Source organism: Plasmodium falciparum (assembly GCF_000002765.6).
Source record: "Plasmodium falciparum 3D7 genome assembly, chromosome: 13".
NCBI lineage: Eukaryota > Apicomplexa > Aconoidasida > Haemosporida > Plasmodiidae > Plasmodium > Plasmodium falciparum.
The window spans coordinates 2,082,501-2,100,365 of record NC_004331.3 but is presented as its reverse complement, the minus strand read 5'-3'; the positions used below and the strand labels follow the sequence as shown (position 1 = coordinate 2,100,365).

Genomic DNA, 17,865 nt, shown 5'->3' with positions numbered 1-17,865 from the left:
ATTATTTTTACCATGTAAAATACATGTTCTTTATATTGTTTCCGAAAGGAATATTCTTTTCTATCCTTAAACAATAATACAAGGAAGAAAAAAAAAAAAATATATATATATATTAAATATATATATATATTTGATGAATTATTATAATAGCAAATATTCTTTGGGGTTTTCTTTTACCTCCCGATTTCTTATTTTTCGAAGCAATATATTAAAATAAAGGAATTGAAACAACGGCAATTCACATGTAAAAAATATATAAAGATATATATATATATATATATATGTATAGAATAAATTATACACGTTATTTATTCTTTCTTTTTTCTTAAAAGAAAACAAAATATTATTCATATTATCGTTTTGGTTAGATATACTAAATACTTTTTATACCGCAAATGTGTTAAATTATGTAGGTATGTTATTTTATTATATATTTATAAAGTATCTATAATTTTTCTTCTTTTTTTTTTAATTATTTTCTTTAAAGCAGACAATGATAATATAGTATATTTTAATTATAAAAATGGATAAGTACAACATATAAATAATTTTTTTTATTTTTTATTTATTATTTTTTTTCTTTTTTTTTTTTCTCATCTCTACATATTTATTAATTAATTTTTTTTCATAATAAAAAAAATATTAACATAATTTACAATGAACGTGGAAATTTAATTCACATAATTTCATGTTTTATATGTTTATAAATTTCAAAAATATGAATACATTTCTTTGTAGAAGACAAAAAGGAAGTATAACATTTTTTTTGCTAAGTGTACACAAATGTTTATTAATTTAGTTCTTATTAAATTCTTCACATTATTTAAAAAAGATATATATGAAAATAGTCACATGTTTATTTTAAATATCCCTTTGTATATATACATATATATAAATAAATAAATATATATATATATATATATATTTATCATGTTATGTTTTACTTAACCATGTAACATTTATTCGATATAATATTCATTTTCCTATTATTAAAAAATGAAAATAAAAAGAATTCAAAAAAGTAATAATAATCCTTTACATTCTTTTCACATTGAATCAGAACAAAACATTTTAAAAAATTTGATTCCTATTAATACTTTAAAAGAAAATAACAATAAGAAGATTATTTATAGCTATAATATTCTAGATGGATTTAAATATAAAATAATTATTAAAAGGAAAACAGATAATATAAATAATATATACAAAATAGTTGTATCCTTAGATCATCCCAATATAATTAAATTAATTCAATATGCTGAATCGGATTATTATTTTATTAGCGTGTCTGAATTTTTTTCAGGTTTATATATAATAAAGATAAAACAATAAAACAGATAAAATAAGATAAAATAAAATAAAATAATAACAATTATAATTAATTAATATTTATAGGAATATATATTTCATTTTGAATTTTAGATATAAGCTTATATGACACAGTATCCTTCTCTGCAATATATGATGAGGACAAAATTAGAAAAATCATTTATCAGGTTTTTAATAATTTATGAAATGAAAACAAAAAAATGATATAAAATGAATAATTTTTTAAATATATATATGTATGTGTATATATACATATGTATATATATTTTTTTTTTTTTTTTTGTTAGATTATTTTAATTGTAAATTATTTACACTCAAATAATTTCTTACACAAGTAATAAAATAAAAGTATATATTGATAATTTCATCTAGCTGTTATCTATATTTTAATTTTTTCTTATTAAAATAATATATAATTTTTGTGCATTTATAGAAAGTTAACTCCTCATAGTTTCCTCATAAAAAAAATAAACAATGATCTTGTGATAAAATTAGATGACATTCATAATATTGTAACTATGCCTAGCAAATGTATATTAATAAAAAAAAAAAAAAAAAATATATATATATATATGTCTAAATATATTTATCAGCACACATTAACATTCATATGGGTATATTCGCCTGGTTTTATTTTTCTTTAATTTTTTTTTTTTATTTCCCTTTTATACCTTATTTAGTAACGTCCAAATATAAGAGTCAAAACATTTATAGAATCGGATCCATAAGTAAAATTTATATATATATATATATATATATATATATATATATATGTAGATACACACTAAGGATAAATATATTTATTTAAAATATTTTTATACATAATATATATTCTTATTATATGTTACAATAAATAGAATTATGAAAACTATATATTATACATAGTTTTCTATGATAATAAAAAATTGTCACCAGTTCTTAATATTTATTTATTTATTCATTTTTATATTTTTGTTACTTTTAGTGTATTTCTTAGTATGCGGAGAGTTTCCCTTATACTATTATAAAAAGAATGAGAAAAAAATTTGTATTTCCAAAAAATTGTAAGTGAATATTAAATATATATATATAAAGGTTAATCCTTAATAATGAACAATATTAATATAGAATAAAATATTATAATAATCCCTTTAATATAATTATATTTTATTTATTTGATAGATGGAAAAATTTTTCATATAAAGGTCGAGACTTTATAAAAAAAATTTTACTCGGTAACATGAGGTAGTAATATAAAGAATACATATATAAATATGATATAATAGAATAATTTAATTATATGTAAAAACTAAAATATTTGTCTTTTTTCTCTTTGAATTATTGATGAATGAAATATATATATATATATATATAAACATGAAAACACTTTATTATGTAGTTCCATTATATCATTAAGAGAAGCACTAGATCATGTAATAAAATAATTGAAAAAGAGAAAAAAAAAAAAAAAAAAAAAAAAAAATTCAAAATAAATTGATATATAGAAAAGTAAAATAACTATAAGTGATTTAATCTATTTTTTATTTTTTTTTTTTTTTTCCTTTTGTTTAAGGAATGGTTTAAAGAAAATATAAGACAAAATACTTATATAAATTTTGAAATGCTAAGAAGGTAGAAAATAAACATAATCATTTACATTATATTATATTTTCCATTTTATACAAACTTTCCGAATCATATATTCATTTATTTTTAGTATTTATAACTTTTGGAAAAAGAATACATTTAAGAGATATATATTAAATAACCTTGCAAAGCTTATAATAAATGAGGATATATACAGTAAAATAAATAAATTAATCAATAAATAAAATTTACGTATAGTAAAAATAATGTGCTAGTGTTTTATAAAATTATATTATTATTTTATAGTATGCCAATCCTTGTTCTTTTATTTGGATATACTACAACAAGGATCAATTAAATATGAACAATATTTTATTATAATGAAAAAATTAGGACTTTTGGATGGGGATGTAATATATATATATATATGTAGATAGATGTGTAAATATTTATTTATATGATATAATATTATATTATATAATTTTTTTTTTTTTTTTTCATATAGATAAAAATGTCTTTTAATGGATTGGATATTTCAAGAAGTGGAAAAATACAATTTAGTAGTAAATAACTTTTTTTTTTTTTTTTTTTTCATAAAAGGAACAAAAAATTATTATACATTTAAATATATTTATATATTTATTTAATTAATGCTTAGATATAATAGCAAGTCTTATGAATAGTTACATCAAGATTAATAAAACTATAGCATTCCAATTTTTTAAAAAAGTAGACTATAATAATGAAGGTAATTTATATTTTCCTCATGTTAAAAATGGTTGTTCTATATAATTAGATGTACAACTTTATGTGTAAAATTGTATATATTAAAATATTAACCATATTTTTATTTATTATTTTATTTTATTTTACTTTATTTTATTTTTCTTTTTATATTCAGGTATAATAACAAAAAAGAAACTATATAAGTTTTATAATTTGAAAACAAAAAATGAAATAAATTCCTATGCGAAAAAGAAATTTAGTAAGATACTTTTTATAAATTTTTTAATTTATATAAAATACATAAAAAGGGGAATATATTACCAGTGTGTATATATATATATATATATATTATATATTATGTTAACTATATATTTCTTACAGCATTTGAAGAATTCTATAATTACATTAGAAAGGAATAAAGATAATATTTAATTATATTTTTTCTTTTTTCTTTTTCTCATTTTTAATTAATAAATTACAATGGTTAAAGAAAAAAACAAAAATTACATATTAAAATATAAATAAATATATTACTGCTATATATATATATATATATATATATATATTTATTTATTTATTATAGTTCAACATATAAATTTATATTTAAGTATGCTACATAACATAAGACGATTTTTTTACTTTAATATATTATAATAATATATTAATATATAACAAATTCGTAATACATATATAATATATATATAATATATATATATTTATAATATTATTTATTATTGTTTATATATATGGTTCTGTTTATTATTTTTCTCTTTTTAATTAAAGTAAATGTTGTATAATATATATATATATATATTATAAAATAATACTCATTTACCATTTTTTACCTTTTTTAATCATAATTTATAACTTTTAATTTTATATACTAATGTAAAAGTTTGTACATATATTGAGAATTATTGGAATTATAAAAAGAATTTTTCTTAATTTCCAATTTCCTTTTTTTCATTTTTAATAATTAATCTAAAACAGTGAAAAAACTTATATAAATATATATATGTATATATTATTATATATATATTTTATATTATATTTAATTTTTTTTTTTTCTTTTTTTAAAAATAAAAAAATATATATATATTTTATATACTACTTTATATTTACCATTATATTAGGTAAAAACATAATTGATAACTTTATTATATTTTATCCTTTTATTTTTTATAACTTTTTTTTTAATAAAAATAAAAATTAAATAACTAAATAAAAAATAAAAAATATACTGTTTTATGATGTAATATGATCTTATTGTTTTAATATAAATATTTAATATATATATTATATATATAATTTAATAAACCCAAATTTTTCTTAAAAAAAAAAAAAAAAAAGATTAATATTATATTCGTATTTTAAAATAAATAAATATTTTAAGGTACGAACATAAAAGGTTTGCGTTGTGTGCACAAAATAAATATATAAATAAAAAAAATTATACATATATTATATAAATATGTATATTTTTATATAAAATAAATTAAATTACATAGTTTATTATAATAATTAGTAATATATATATTATATATATATATATATATATATATATTAATAAAAAAAAAAAAGCATATTTTACAACTCCATGTATATTATGTAAAAGTAAAAAAAAAGTTTACTATTAAAAAAATTTAATATATTATGGTATCATATATATATAATATATATATATTATATATATATTATATATATATTTGAATATAAGAATAGTGAACTTTGTAATATTAAGACAAATAATATATATATATTATATGTATATATATATTAATATATGAAATAAAATATATGTAATAAATATATATATTATATAAATATATACATGTATTTTTAACATATTTTTATAATAATAATATATAATATATATATATATATATATATACAATATATATATATAATACGTATATATAATAAGTATATAACAATATATATTAAATATTATAATTTTTTAATTTATTACATATATATATTTAAAATATATATATATTATATATATTACACAATTATATTTTACAATATTTTAATGTTCTAGATTATTTTATTTATTTTTTTTATTTATAATTATATATTAACATATATATATAAAATTACAATTTTTTTTTTTTTTTTTTTTATTAATTTTTTTTATTATCTTAAACTGTAATATTTAAAATAATACACAAAATAAAATATAAAATAAAATAAAAAAATATAATAAAACTAAAAGAATACATATTTAAAAAAATAAAAATTTCGTTAAATATTATAATATTTTCATTATTTTCTTTATTATATTATTCTTTTTTTTTCATCTCTTTTTTTTTCATCTCTTTTTTTTTTTTTCATATTCTTATTAGATTTTTTTCCTTTTTTTAAAACACTTTGATAATATCTTATTTATTTATTTTTTTTTTTTAAAATGGCTATATTTAAGAAGAGTATAATAATATTTCTTTTCTTTACATTTTTCAATTATTGTTTTTCTCAAGATGTAATTGAATTAAACGATTCAAATTTTGAGAGTTTAACACAATTGTCAACTGGAAATACTACTGGTAAGAATTTTTTTTTTTTTTTTTTTTTTTCCATTTAAATGATAATTATAAATTGTATATACGTATCTTAATTAATTCATAAGATAATTATTTTTTTTGTATTCAGATATATATATAAATTTATATTTTTTTTGTATATTATTTTTATATGATCTTTTTATTTTAACATTAATATGATTATCTTTTTTCATTATGTGATTAGGGTGTAATATATATATATATATATATATATATATATATATTTATTTATTTATTTATATATATATATATATATATATATATATATATATTTATTTATTTATTTATATATTTATTTATTTATATTTATAATTTTTTTTTTTCTTAGGATCTTGGTTTATCAAATTTTATGCCCCCTGGTGCTCACACTGTAAAGCAATGAGCAAAACATGGGCACAACTAGCCACTGAATTAAAAGGAAAAATAAATGTAGCTAAAATTGATGTGACCTTAAATTCTAAAACAAGAAAAAGATTTAAAATAGAAGGTTTCCCAACACTTTTATATTTTAAAAATGGAAAGATGTATGATTATAAAAATCACGATAGGTCCTTAGAAGCTTTTAAAAATTTCGTCTTAGAAACATACAAAAATGCCAAAGCATCTGAACCACCTAAACCACTTAACTATATGGATATTCTTAAAGATTTTTTGAATGAAACTTTTCAAAATATAGATAGAATTTATAAATACGCTTTCCCATCCTTAGCTGTTCTTGTATCCGTATCATTCTTAACAGGTTCCATCTTTTCTTTAATTTTATTGAAATGTTGTTGTATGAAAAGTGGAGCATCGAAAGTTGCTAAGAAAAAGGATTAAGCAAAAACTATATGATTTACACAGTAGTATATTCATAAAATAGCATATATTTCAATATGGATAATATTAATAAAAAAAAAAAAAAAAGGGAAAGAAAGAAAATATAAAAATAGTTCAGAACATATATATATATATAAATATATATGTAATGAGAAAATAATGAAATTATAAATGTATGCACATCTTAAGAATATATACCTAAAACAATTGCATGATTCTTATAAAATATGTATATAATATATATATATATATATATATATATATATATAAATTATTAAAAATAAAAGTAAGATAAATAAAAAGATTAACAAGAGAAATGATAAAAGTATTATATATTTTATACATGTATATTTTATATTATTTTTTTATTCCACATATATTTTTAAATATTTGTTTTATCTCATATATACTTTGTGTATATATGTTTTTTTTTTAAAAATATTCCTCTTATTTATTTTGTTTTTCCTTTTTTTTTTTTTTTTTTTTCAGAAAATAATGAATATAAAATTTTATAAAAGAATAATAAAATTTAATTTTTTTTTTTTTTTTTTTAATGTATAAAAAAAAGTAAAATTTTAAAAAATGAAACAATATTCTTATTTCATCATTATAAATTTATATATATACTTTTATATATATTTTTTTTTTTAACTTTTCTTTTTTTTTTTTCTTAGCATAAAAAAAACTTGAACAATAAAAACTATGTACATAACATATATTATATATATTTATTTATATATTTATTAATATATTTATTAATATATATTATAAAAATCACCTGTTATATTTCTATATATATTTCTTTAAAAAAAAAATAAATAAATATACACCTCTTAAGGTCCTTAGGTTTATGTTTTAAACAAATTAATAAAAATTAAAAAAAATACATAATACAAAAAATGTACCTAAATAAATATATACATGTATATATATCTATATATATATATATATATATATGTAACAGATTGTTTCAAAAAAAAAAAAAAAAAATAAATATGAAGATGGAATTTTACCTTCTTTAAAAATTGACATAAGATTCCATAAAAAAAAAAAAAAGTAAATATTTACAAATTTATAAACAAGAATGAAAATACAGATGAATACTATTTTTTATATTTTTATAGAACATACATATAAATATATATATATATATATATATATATATATGTACATATTACTATTATTATTTATATATACTTTCGGTAGCTACTTTCCTTATCTTTTTGGTTATCAGTTTTATATTTATTTTTTTCATTATACATATGATCAACATTATTGAAATCTTTATTATTTTTGTAAATATATCCTATGTTATTATTAGTTCTTTCTATGTCGTTTAAATATGAATTGTGATCACTAGAAATTTGATACATATCATTATTCATAAAATTTTTATTATTATAAGCAATGTTTGTGTTATAATCTTTATCTTTATCATTATTATTATTATTATTATTATTGTTGTTGTTATTATTATCTGTGTTATTTGTATCCAATCGTATATTTTTATAAGAATCATATTTTAGATAATTATTGTCATAATTATTTTTAGGGTAATTATTTATATGATTCATATCATTTACAAAATCCATATTATTCATATTATTAATATCATTATTTTCTATAGTACTACTACCATCAGTACCATCTTGTAACCTATTATATCTCATATGATTTGAAGTAGAATAAAAATGGGGACTTCTCATATCATTTATTATATGATCTTGATCAATGTTTAGGTTATTTCTATTTTTATTTGATATATATCTTGGATCCTTATCACTATTATACATAGCACGTTGTCTATTATAATAATCTTCATCGGCATCATGGAAATTATCCATATCATTGTTATTATCTTTTCTGAATATATTCATTTTTTTAAAATAGGACCATTTGCTATCTGCTTCGTTATTTTTTTTTTCCTGTAGATAATTTTGATACGTTGGGTGCGCTTTATTATTCATATAAAAAGCAGTATTATTATGATATACATCATTGTCACTATATCTACTAGGATCTATATTATATGTGTTATTATTCATCATATTCATATTATTAAAATTGAGATTATTAGGACTAACAGGAGAAGTAAAAAAATTTCTAGGTATATTTTTCATTGGTGTTTTATTTATATAATCTTCAGGACCCAAATATTGTCTATATGAATGACGATATGGATCGTGTTGTTTATTTAGTTTATCTTTATATTTATTTCCTAATAAATAACTTTCATCATTTTCGGATAAATAATCCTTATCTATAAGTTTATTTCTTCTACTTAATAATCGATTATTATTAATATTATTTCTATTACTTGTAATATTATTATTATTATTATTATTATATAAATAAGAAGTTGGATAATCATTTTCATTTATATTATATAAAAAGATATTCTTAGGATTTTCTAAAACTTTTAATAATTTTTCATCATCTCTTTTAAAATATTCTTTCATTTTTGATACTTTATTTAAAGAACTATAAGATGAATAAATAAAAGAATTTTTTATTGTTGCCCATTTAATAAATAGAAAATACTCATTTTCATTTTGTTTTGTATTTATTACATATACATGCAATGGGAAAAATATTTTCCTTTGATTTTTTATAATATATAATAAATTATATTTAATAAACTTTTGTGGTTTTTTAGTATTTATATATATATAATCATTATATATTCTCCATTCATCTTTTAATAAAGATTCTTTTTTCATATATGTTGAATAAAACATTTGTAACGGATTATTGAAATGAAATCCACTACCTATTCCTCCTACTAATCTTCTATTTTTTAAATTATCTAATGTATCATCATCTAAATACACATTTTTTCTTATCTTATATATATAAACGAAATCTGTTTCAGTATCTAGTGCAATGAGATGTTTGTTATCTGATTTTTCTATGGTGAAAAAACGAATATTTAAAAAGTTGTTATAATTATAATCATCTGTTGAACTATAATATCTTGGTAATAATATATTAACTATATTGTCATTTTTTAAATTATATAAATATCTTTTAACATCTTTAATATAATTTACAAATAATTTTTTTACAGAAAAATTCTCATCCGCTTTCGTCGGATCATATTCTAACATATGTTCATCACCACTTTCATTATTCATATATAAATTATTTCCCAATGTTTTTATTGTAGAAATATAATTATTAAAATCTTTTATATTAATATATGTTAATTTATCAAAAGGTATATCTTCATCTTCAAATGTTTTTTCATTATCAATTAATTTTTCTAACATTTTAATTTCTTTCATATTATTATCTATATCATTCATATTATCTTTTAAATACATATTTAAAAATTCTTTGCCTTTATAATTTGATATATTTTTATGTACATCAGAATTTAAATCAATAATTATAAGATTACAATCATATTTATAAAAATATTCGCTTGTACGTTTTTTTTTCGTATTCTTATTATTATTGTTTATATGATTTTTTTTTTTGAATAAATGTCCTGAAGATTTTTTTCTTTTTCTTTTTTCGATTTCACCAGTATATAGGTATATACTATTACTATACAAATGATATTCACAAATCGAATTAAAAAAAATCTCTTGATTAATAAAAAACGTTTTGATTACTGAAAAGCCTTGAAACCCATCACTCTTTAAATTTTTCTCATATAAATGTATATGTCCCTTATCATTAAAAATAACATAAGAATTATTATTTAGCCATAAGAAATTAACATATTGTGAATTATAACAATTATTTGTTATTTCATATATGGAAAAATAAAAAAAATTACACAAATATAATGTTCTGCTAGTTAATATTAAACAAAAAAAACCATTAGGCGCAAAACTTATTTTTATAACTGAACCGTTTAAAAATATACGTTTATTTAATTCATAAGAAAATTTCTTATTTTTTTTAGAATAATAATCTATTAATAAATCACAATGGCTAATATTACTATATATTATTTTCCCATAAATATATTCTAATTTTCCTGTATTATAACCAAGTACAAAATTATTTATTAAATTACAATTATTTGAATTATTATCAAAACATACACAAGTAACATATTCACAGCTACTTTTTTTCTCTTTCATTAAATGGGAAGGTGAATTACAAATATAATCTTTAAGATCTGATAATTTATATAAATCTTTTTTATTAAAATATACATCTGATGACATCTCAGAAGGTAAAAAGTTCTTATTAGTATAACTACTAGTGTTTGTACTGGGAATAAAATTATGCATATTATAATTAACAGAATTATTATGATAACTATTGTTATCCCCATAATAGTTATTATTATTATTATTATTATTATTATTATTATTATTATTGTTGTTGTTGTTGTTAATACCATTAGTATTAAGATTTATATTTATATTATTTTTAAAATCATTCCCCGATTCAGCAGATAATTTTTTAGGTATAGCATCTTTTTGTTCAAGTAAAAAGTTGACTGGATTTTCATCATTAATTACCATATCAGGATATTTTTTTTTTATATTTTTTAATATATTCGATATTAATATATCTGTATATTTTATATGCTCTTTTTTCTCATAACCTAAAATAAGATTACTTACTTGAACTCTTTCATTCTTTACGTCAACATTTGATATCATATTAGTAAAATTGTTTTCTAGCTGTTTAAAATTTATAAAAATCATTTGAGCTTTCCCAGGGAAAATTATATCTTGTATTAATTCTCCTTCTTCATTTATACTACTTTCAAATTTTTTTAAAAATTCAGAATATTCACTTTGATTACGAATTCTACTTGTCATATTATTTACATTATTTTTATCTGAATATATTTTATTAACTACAAAATTTCTAAATTTGTTTACAAAAGAAAAGAATGTTTTTCTTCTTCTTTTCCTTTCATTATTTAATATATTATCTAATTCTTTTTCTTGATTACGTAAATCTTTTAATTTTTGATTATAATCATAACTATGTATAAATGGATATATAGAAGATAAAATTATTATACCGTTATCATTTGTATTATAATTACAATCTACACAATTATATATAAAATGAGGCATTATAAATTTTTTTCTTAATATAAATTCTTGAGATAAGAAACGTGTATCTTCTGATTTTTTTAAATATTTCATATAATCCTTAACATTTTTATCAAAATAATTTGTTAAAGAATAATTCTTTATATATGTATAATCTAAAAAATTATAATGAAATATTTTACTTAAAAAATATATAACATTTTTTATATAATCCTTAAATGTAAATAATGAATTTGCTATATTTAATAAAAAATTATCACCTTCTATAATATCACCCATTATATTATTACCATTCTCATCAACTGCATATCTTATTTTCATGTTACCCATATTATGTGTTACACCATTAATAAAACCACCACCTCCTCCACCGCGACTTCCTCCTCCTCCTCCTCCTCCTGTATCATCTTTATCTTCTTTATTTATTTTTAATTTATAATAAGCATTTTCATTTAAATATATATATTCTTCATTCTCTTTAACAATATCATTAGTTAAATTTTGTGGTTTCTCTTCTATTTGATAATAATTATTTTCTAAATCAGTTTGCTTATTTAAATAATCATATACATTTCTTTTATTAGCATGTATATAAAATACAATTTCATGTATTTTAGTTAATTCATTAATATTACTTTTTTTACCATCATAATCAACAGCTGATCGACCTAAAGATGAACCCTCTGTTCTTTTTCTATGTTCTTTTTCATTTTTTAATTTTTTTAAATATAAATATTTATCATCTTTTCCAAAACCATTTAACACATTACTATATTTATCATATTTACTTTTTAAATAAAATTCTTTTTCGCATTTATCTTTTCCAAATAATAAATCATCATTTTTAGTACCTTCGAAACCATTGTTTATATTACATTCATTATATCCTTCCACTTTATGAATTCTTTGCATAAAATCATATTCTTCACTAAAATCATTCATTCTCACAATATATTTTTTTTTTTTTTTTTTTTCAAACTAGTATAATATGAAAAACTATTTTTCTTATATTTCCCGAGCTCATACAAAGAGTTCTTTTAGATTCACATATATGTAAAATGTAATACTCCTTTGTAAATATATATACATATATGTGTGTGTACGTGTTTATATATTTTTGTATAAGTACACCTTTATATAAAATAACTATTTTTTTTATATATTTATGATAAGCCCTTATTTCATAAAAATAATAATACACTTATTATCAACAACAAAAAAAAAAAAAAAAAAAAAAAAAAATAATAAATAATTAATAAATAATAAATAAATAAATAAATAAATAAATAAATTATAATAAAGATTAGGGTAAAAAATATATATATAATATATGGAGAAAAAAAAAAAAAAATATTAAAATACTTAGGTTATAAATAATAATACACTCATAATTTTTTTCTTTTTTCCTTTTTTATATTTATCACATTTTTCATTAAATGTAAAAATGAATATACATGTATTTTTTTAAAACTTTACCCTAAGGGGTATAATAATATTATAAACTGGAATATATTAAAAAAAAAATAATAAAGTAATTATGAAGGATATAAACTAATAACACAATATTATATATATATTATTACATATTCATATATTTGACAATATTAAAAATTGGACTTGTGTTATAAAATTACATAATATATATAATATATATTTTATGTATTACTAAATATTAAAACATTTAACCTAAAATTTATGAATTAATAGTTTACTTAAAAATTCATGAACAAAATGTTATATATCCATATATATATGTGTAATGAGAATAAAATAATAATAATAATATATATATATAATAATATATTATATAATACATAATTAAACAAATATATATATATATATATATATATATATAAATATATATTATATAATTCAAATAAATTCGTGCTTAATATTTATATATATATATATAATAATATATTTATTTATATTACTTTCTTTTTTTTTTTTTTTTTTTTCTTCTTTTTATTGATATTTCCAAAAAAAACAAAAAACAAAAAAAAAAAAAAAAAAAAAAGGAAAAATAACAAAAAAAAAAAAATGTATCTTTAAAAATGAGAATGGATAAAAAAAAAAAGAAAAAGAAAATAATATAATATAAAAAAAAATTATATAAAAATAAGATATATATTATATATATGATATATTTATTATAACTATATAAAAAAAATATAATAAATATATAATATATTATATATATATATATATATATATACGAATAAATGATATAGTAATAGAATAATGTTTATAATATATATATATATATATAATATATATTTTTTTTTTTTATTAATATATAAAATCCATACTTATATATTTATTACTATGTATACATTATATATATATATAAAATTATATAAGCGCAATTATTATATGAGAAATTACCAATGATTACAGTTTAACGCAATTTTAAATTTCCTTTATTATTCTTTCTTTAAATATAAAATATATATATATATATTAAAAATAATTAAAAATAGGTTAGTTATTTTTTTATTTTAATAAATATTATATACTTTTCATCATAAGCTACAAAAATGTATATATCCATATTATTGATAAAAAGTCTGTTTTTACCTTTCCTTCATTATTGAAGAAAAAAGGAAAAATGAATATAATAATATTTATTTCATTACAATAGTATAAAATAATAAAAAAAAAAAAAAAAAAAAAAAAAAATGTAGATATATAAATATATTGATTTGATTATATGATATTATTATTTATATATATATTATATATATATATATATATATATATATATTTTTTTTTTTGTTTTCTGCTTTTTTTTTGTCGTTTGGTCCATGAATTTTTGCCTTAAAAATTACTTTAGTAGTATCAAACATTGTCGAAAAAAGCTATATGAATTTTGTGATGAAAAAGAGTATATATATAAATTAACACATGAATATATTTACAAGCATATTGAATTAATAAAATATAATAAAGATATATTAAATGAAAAAGAAAATGAATCTTATATATATATAAAAAATAATATTAATGTAAATAAATATGTTGGGAAAATAATAAATCATTTGAAAGTTAATAAAGGAAATTCGGGTCTTATATATTTCTTACCAACCGTTGTCGATATTTATTTCTTTAATTATTTCCAATTAAATTATAAATATAAATTACTTTTTGTTTATAACATTCTGAATATTAATAATGTAAAATGTTTTGTTTCTACTCATCAAAGTATAGAAAAAAAAAAAACACATTTCTTAAATAATTTTTGTAAAATATTATTATATAATGATATTTATTCCTATATTAATCAAGTCCACATAATTTATATAAAAAAGAAAAAAGAACAAGAGCAAAAAGAAAAAGGAAAAGGAAAAGGAAACAAAAGAGAACTACAAAAAGAAAAAGACAAGTCATATAATTTGTTATATCAAAATGAAGCTAAAAATAGAGATTGTCAAAATAATAATATAATTCCGTTTTATAAAAAAAATATATTAGATCATTTATTATCTCATGTACAAAATGCTAAGGATTTATGTATTTTCCTTTTTATAGTAAGGAATATAAATGCTATTCATTCATTTTGTTACGGAAAATTATTAGACAAGGTATTGAAAAATTTATATTTATTTATTATAAATGGAAATGTATTAATTAATACACATATAAATAATAATAATAATAATAAAAATAATCATTATAAGGATACACATAAAAATGGATACTATAATAATTATAATAATATACATAACAATTACAATGCTAATAATAATTTATTATATAATATAAATTCTTTAAAAATGAGAGATATTATATACATCTTTTATCAACTGATTTATTTGAAAAATAACAATAAATACATATTTATTCTTATTAAAATTTTAAACATAATAAATAAAAAATTTTTTTATATAAATAAAAAAATATATAACGTTATATACACAAAATATATATTAGATATTTTACATATTTTATATTTATCAAATACAGATATAGAACAATTACTTTTTCTAGTTAATAAAAATATTTATATTCAACAATTTTTTATTCCCTTAATTTTAACACACTTTTATTTAAAATCATATTCTAATCATAATAATTTTCCATCCCTTATTTATTTTAATAAATTATTTAAAAAAAATTATCCATATAAAAATAATATATTATTACCAGTTGATATAGTACCTGTTCAATGTATAATATCATATTTACAAAATTTTAAAAAAGTAGAAACGCAAAATTATTTTAATACGTTTTATCAAATGTTGTGTATTAAGTTTTTATTAAAAAGAGGAAAAACAAAAAAAAGAAAGAAAAAAAAACATGATGATTATAATGATCATAATGATCAAAATATAAAATATTTGTTTAATTATACAAATGGTTTTTATCACCCACTTAATATTAACTATTTTATATTCTACAAATATATTATAAACAAATTAATAAATCATTCTTTTAATTTATATGTATCAAAAGTAGAGGAAAAAAATAAATGTCTAAAAGAAAGTATACATTATCTCTTTGTAAAATATCAAGATAATTACATTTATGAGTTTACCAAATCAAAATATTTTTATTATATATATCTTAAAGAGGTCATAAAAAGAAAAAAAAAAAAAAAAAAAAAAATGGACTCCAAGAGAAAATATGTTAAAATGTTAATATGTTAAAATGTTAAAATGTTAAAATGATAATATGTTAAAATGTTAATATGTTAATATGTTAAAATGTTAAAATGTTAATATGTTAATATGTTAAAATGTTAATATGTTAAAATGTTAAAATGTTAATATGTTAATATGCTAAATACTTTTAACATCAAAATCTTTTATCATTATTGCTTTATTATATATTTTTTTTTTTTTTTTTTTTTTTTTTTTTTTTCATTTAATCAATATTAATTATTCAAATATTTACCAAATGAATTATTTTATTAATGTTGTTAAAGCGTTAATTATATTTTATTTATAAATACTTAAAAAAAAAAAATAAAATAAGAAAAGAGAAATAAATAAACAATAAAACAAGATTGATTAATTAAAATATAATTTTTTAGTAAAATTATACAATATAAAAATGGACATATTCACGCATATATAATATATATATATATATGTATAAATATATTCTTTTAAAAAGATAAAATATTTAAAATATAAATAAAAAGAAGAGTAAAATTATATATTTTATATATATCTACAAATTTTCAATTCCTTAAACAATCAGCTATATCTTTCAAATGGTTATAATATTTCATATACCTTTTCACGTTAAGAAAACCCTATATGAGAAAAAAAAAAATATAAATATATATATGTATGTATATACATATGTATTGATCAAATAAAATATATATTTGAATATAATTCTATTTCATATAATTAATTGTCTTTATTTTTATTTTCTTACTTTTTTCAATAACTGTAATTCTTCAAGAATACGTTTATCTTTTGTTGTCAAAATCCATTTGTTTGCACCTATATAAATATGAAAAAAAAAAAAAAATAAATAAATAAAATAATAAATGAAATGTAGACATATTAATATATATTATTTCTTCACATATATTTGGAGGAAATCTTTTTAAATTTCAAAAAAAAAAAAAAAATATAAATGTTTCTTTTATCAATCTTAAAAACACTTACTAAAAAAAGAAAAAAAAAATTCGAACATTAACACATCGACTACAAACTTTTTTCTTAGAAAAATTAAAATGCTTATAGCTCTATCAACACAAAACGTTCTACAAGCAGCTGTCAAAACTTTATGTTTGGAGAAATAATCAAGTAAAGACATGGTACTTTGAGGACTATAAAATGTTTAAAAAATAAATGATTTATGTTTATTATATATTAAAT

General features: G+C 16.2%; 5 protein-coding genes across 5 annotated transcripts in view; 3 read left to right on the top strand and 2 right to left on the bottom strand.

The window, feature by feature from the left end:
* Positions 1-996: 996 nt before the first annotated feature.
* Positions 997-4,040, top strand: PF3D7_1352600 (protein kinase, putative; the record flags this gene model as incomplete). The annotated part of the gene is made up of 15 exons (XM_024473244.1): positions 997-1,303; positions 1,423-1,496; positions 1,617-1,663; positions 1,763-1,860; positions 2,010-2,057; positions 2,294-2,372; positions 2,491-2,553; positions 2,708-2,741; positions 2,882-2,940; positions 3,026-3,111; positions 3,202-3,305; positions 3,401-3,458; positions 3,554-3,643; positions 3,797-3,880; positions 4,003-4,040. 15 exons carry the CDS (start codon positions 997-999, stop codon positions 4,038-4,040), a joined length of 1,269 nt encoding a protein of 422 aa, XP_024328977.1.
* A 1,988-nt stretch (positions 4,041-6,028) lies between these two features.
* On the top strand, positions 6,029-7,001 carry PF3D7_1352500 (thioredoxin-related protein, putative; the record flags this gene model as incomplete). Its single annotated transcript, XM_001350201.1, has 2 exons — positions 6,029-6,164; positions 6,511-7,001. The coding sequence occupies 2 exons, from the start codon at positions 6,029-6,031 to the stop codon at positions 6,999-7,001; spliced, it is 627 nt and encodes a 208-aa protein (XP_001350237.1).
* A 1,187-nt stretch (positions 7,002-8,188) lies between these two features.
* Positions 8,189-12,973, bottom strand: PF3D7_1352400 (conserved Plasmodium protein, unknown function; the record flags this gene model as incomplete). The annotated part of the gene is made up of 1 exon (XM_002809033.1): positions 8,189-12,973. The coding sequence occupies one exon, from the start codon at positions 12,971-12,973 to the stop codon at positions 8,189-8,191; it is 4,785 nt and encodes a 1,594-aa protein (XP_002809079.1).
* Positions 12,974-14,835: 1,862 nt separating this feature from the next.
* On the top strand, positions 14,836-16,677 carry PF3D7_1352300 (conserved Plasmodium protein, unknown function; the record flags this gene model as incomplete). Its single annotated transcript, XM_001350199.1, has 1 exon — positions 14,836-16,677. The coding sequence occupies one exon, from the start codon at positions 14,836-14,838 to the stop codon at positions 16,675-16,677; it is 1,842 nt and encodes a 613-aa protein (XP_001350235.1).
* Positions 16,678-17,213: 536 nt separating this feature from the next.
* PF3D7_1352200 (U3 small nucleolar RNA-associated protein 15, putative) overlaps positions 17,214-17,865 on the bottom strand; it is a gene marked incomplete at both ends in the record, with an annotated part of 2,389 nt that continues 1,737 nt past the window's right edge. The window contains 3 exons of the mRNA XM_001350198.1: positions 17,214-17,288; positions 17,417-17,484; positions 17,653-17,816. Coding sequence (XP_001350234.1) covers positions 17,214-17,288; positions 17,417-17,484; positions 17,653-17,816 — 307 coding nt within the window. The remainder of the gene's footprint in view (positions 17,289-17,416; positions 17,485-17,652; positions 17,817-17,865) is intronic.